At 35.9% G+C, this 1,629-nt stretch overlaps 1 protein-coding gene across 1 annotated transcript in view; it reads left to right on the top strand.

Moving 5' to 3' along the window:
- The first annotated feature begins 517 nt into the window (after positions 1-517).
- Positions 518-1,629, top strand: part of LOC107655823 (retinol-binding protein 2-like) — a 5,846-nt gene continuing 4,734 nt past the window's right edge. Inside the window, exons 1-2 of the mRNA XM_016443410.1 lie at positions 518-669; positions 1,078-1,084. Of these exons, the coding sequence (XP_016298896.1) occupies positions 612-669; positions 1,078-1,084 (65 nt within the window). The 5' untranslated portion in view covers positions 518-611. The remainder of the gene's footprint in view (positions 670-1,077; positions 1,085-1,629) is intronic.

Below are 1,629 nucleotides of genomic sequence, written 5' to 3' on the forward strand. Positions count from 1 at the left end.
CCTTGGTGAGCACGAGAGACTTCATATATATATATATATATATATATATATATATATATATAACAAAGTAAAATGTATATATACAGATGGGTCCAAAAGTTAGGGTTAGGGTAGTAGAGACCAGAAGTGGAAAAAAGCTTATATTTTGCATGTTTAATACAATATTTGAATTGCAGATAAAATGAATAGCATAGCTATTTAAGTTAGAGGTGAAATAACACAAAATAAATAAATAAAAAATCAGAATGACACTTTTAATATTTGGTTTGTCCCCCTTTTTGTTCAGTTGTTACTGAACTTTAGATTTGGGAGTGTTCCAAAGAATGCTGCAATTCTTTTAAACATTAGAATTCTAATGCACATTCTACATGATTACTTGAAAACTGCTGATTAACGTAGTTATAACTGCAGTATCTGCACAGCTTGTCTGTATCTTTCTCTCGGACCATATTACAAGCTGACACAAGTACATCCCATTTCTAAAGTCCACCCCTTTTTCAATGAAGATAAAGGGTCTTATCAAAAGAACTCTGTTCCTTACGGTTCATCTGATCACACGCGCCGCTCATTCTACTCTTCTCACACACATACACACAACATCCAGCTTCACAATGCCGGCTGATTTCAATGGAACGTGGGAGATGGTCAGCAATGACAACTTTGAGGATGAACAGGAGCATTCACACAGCAGAGATGCAGATTGGGTTCTTGTATCTACATGTAAGTTATCTTGTTCTTAGTGGACAGAGTTCACTGTAACCCTGCATAAATGATAGTGCAATTGTTGCAAAATAATGGGTTAAAGAAGACGATGTAGTCCAAAGTAATAGAGTTTTTTTTGTCATATTCTGTCAATATGCATTTTGCAACAGATTTGAATGCATGTACTCACTTAATAATAGAGACTTTATATGGGTTATTATAATTAACTACAACTAAAATCATTACAAACATGCATTAGCTACTTGAAATAAACATTAACAATAATAAAATAAAATAGAAAAACCATAAACCTGAAAATAAAAAGTGTAAGACGTTTCATGCATCATGCATGCACTGGGGTTGCATAAATTTCAGTCATGAAAAATATTCATTTTGTAACAGATTTAATTGCATGGACTGCATTGTGCTTAATAGTTACGGAGCCCCGCCGCACATGGCATGCAGGAAAAAAAATAGTAGGCTAAATCGTGTGCACGATTTACTAATTCGTTCCCTCGATTTGCTTAATCGTGCACACGATTTAGCAAATCGAGGGAACGAAATAGTAATCGTGTGCACGTTTTAGTACATCGAGGGAACGAAATAGTAATCGTGTGCACGTTTTAGTACATCGAGGGAACGAAATAGTAATCGTGTGCACGTTTTAGTACATCGAGGGAACGAAATAGTAATCGTGTGCACGTTTTAGTACATCGAGGGAACGAAATAGTAATCGTGTGCACGTTTTAGTACATCGAGGGAACGAAATAGTAATCGTGTGCACGTTTTAGTACATCGAGGGAACGAAATAGTAATCGTGTGCACGTTTTAGTACATCGAGGGAACGAAATAGTAATCGTGTGCACGTTTTAGTACATCGAGGGAACGAAATAGTAATCGTGTGCACGTTTTAGTACATCGAGGGAA

The sequence above is a fragment of the Sinocyclocheilus anshuiensis genome, unplaced genomic scaffold (assembly GCF_001515605.1).
Source record: "Sinocyclocheilus anshuiensis isolate Anshui unplaced genomic scaffold, SAMN03320099.WGS_v1.1 scaffold1421, whole genome shotgun sequence".
NCBI classification, from domain to species: domain Eukaryota; kingdom Metazoa; phylum Chordata; class Actinopteri; order Cypriniformes; family Cyprinidae; genus Sinocyclocheilus; species Sinocyclocheilus anshuiensis.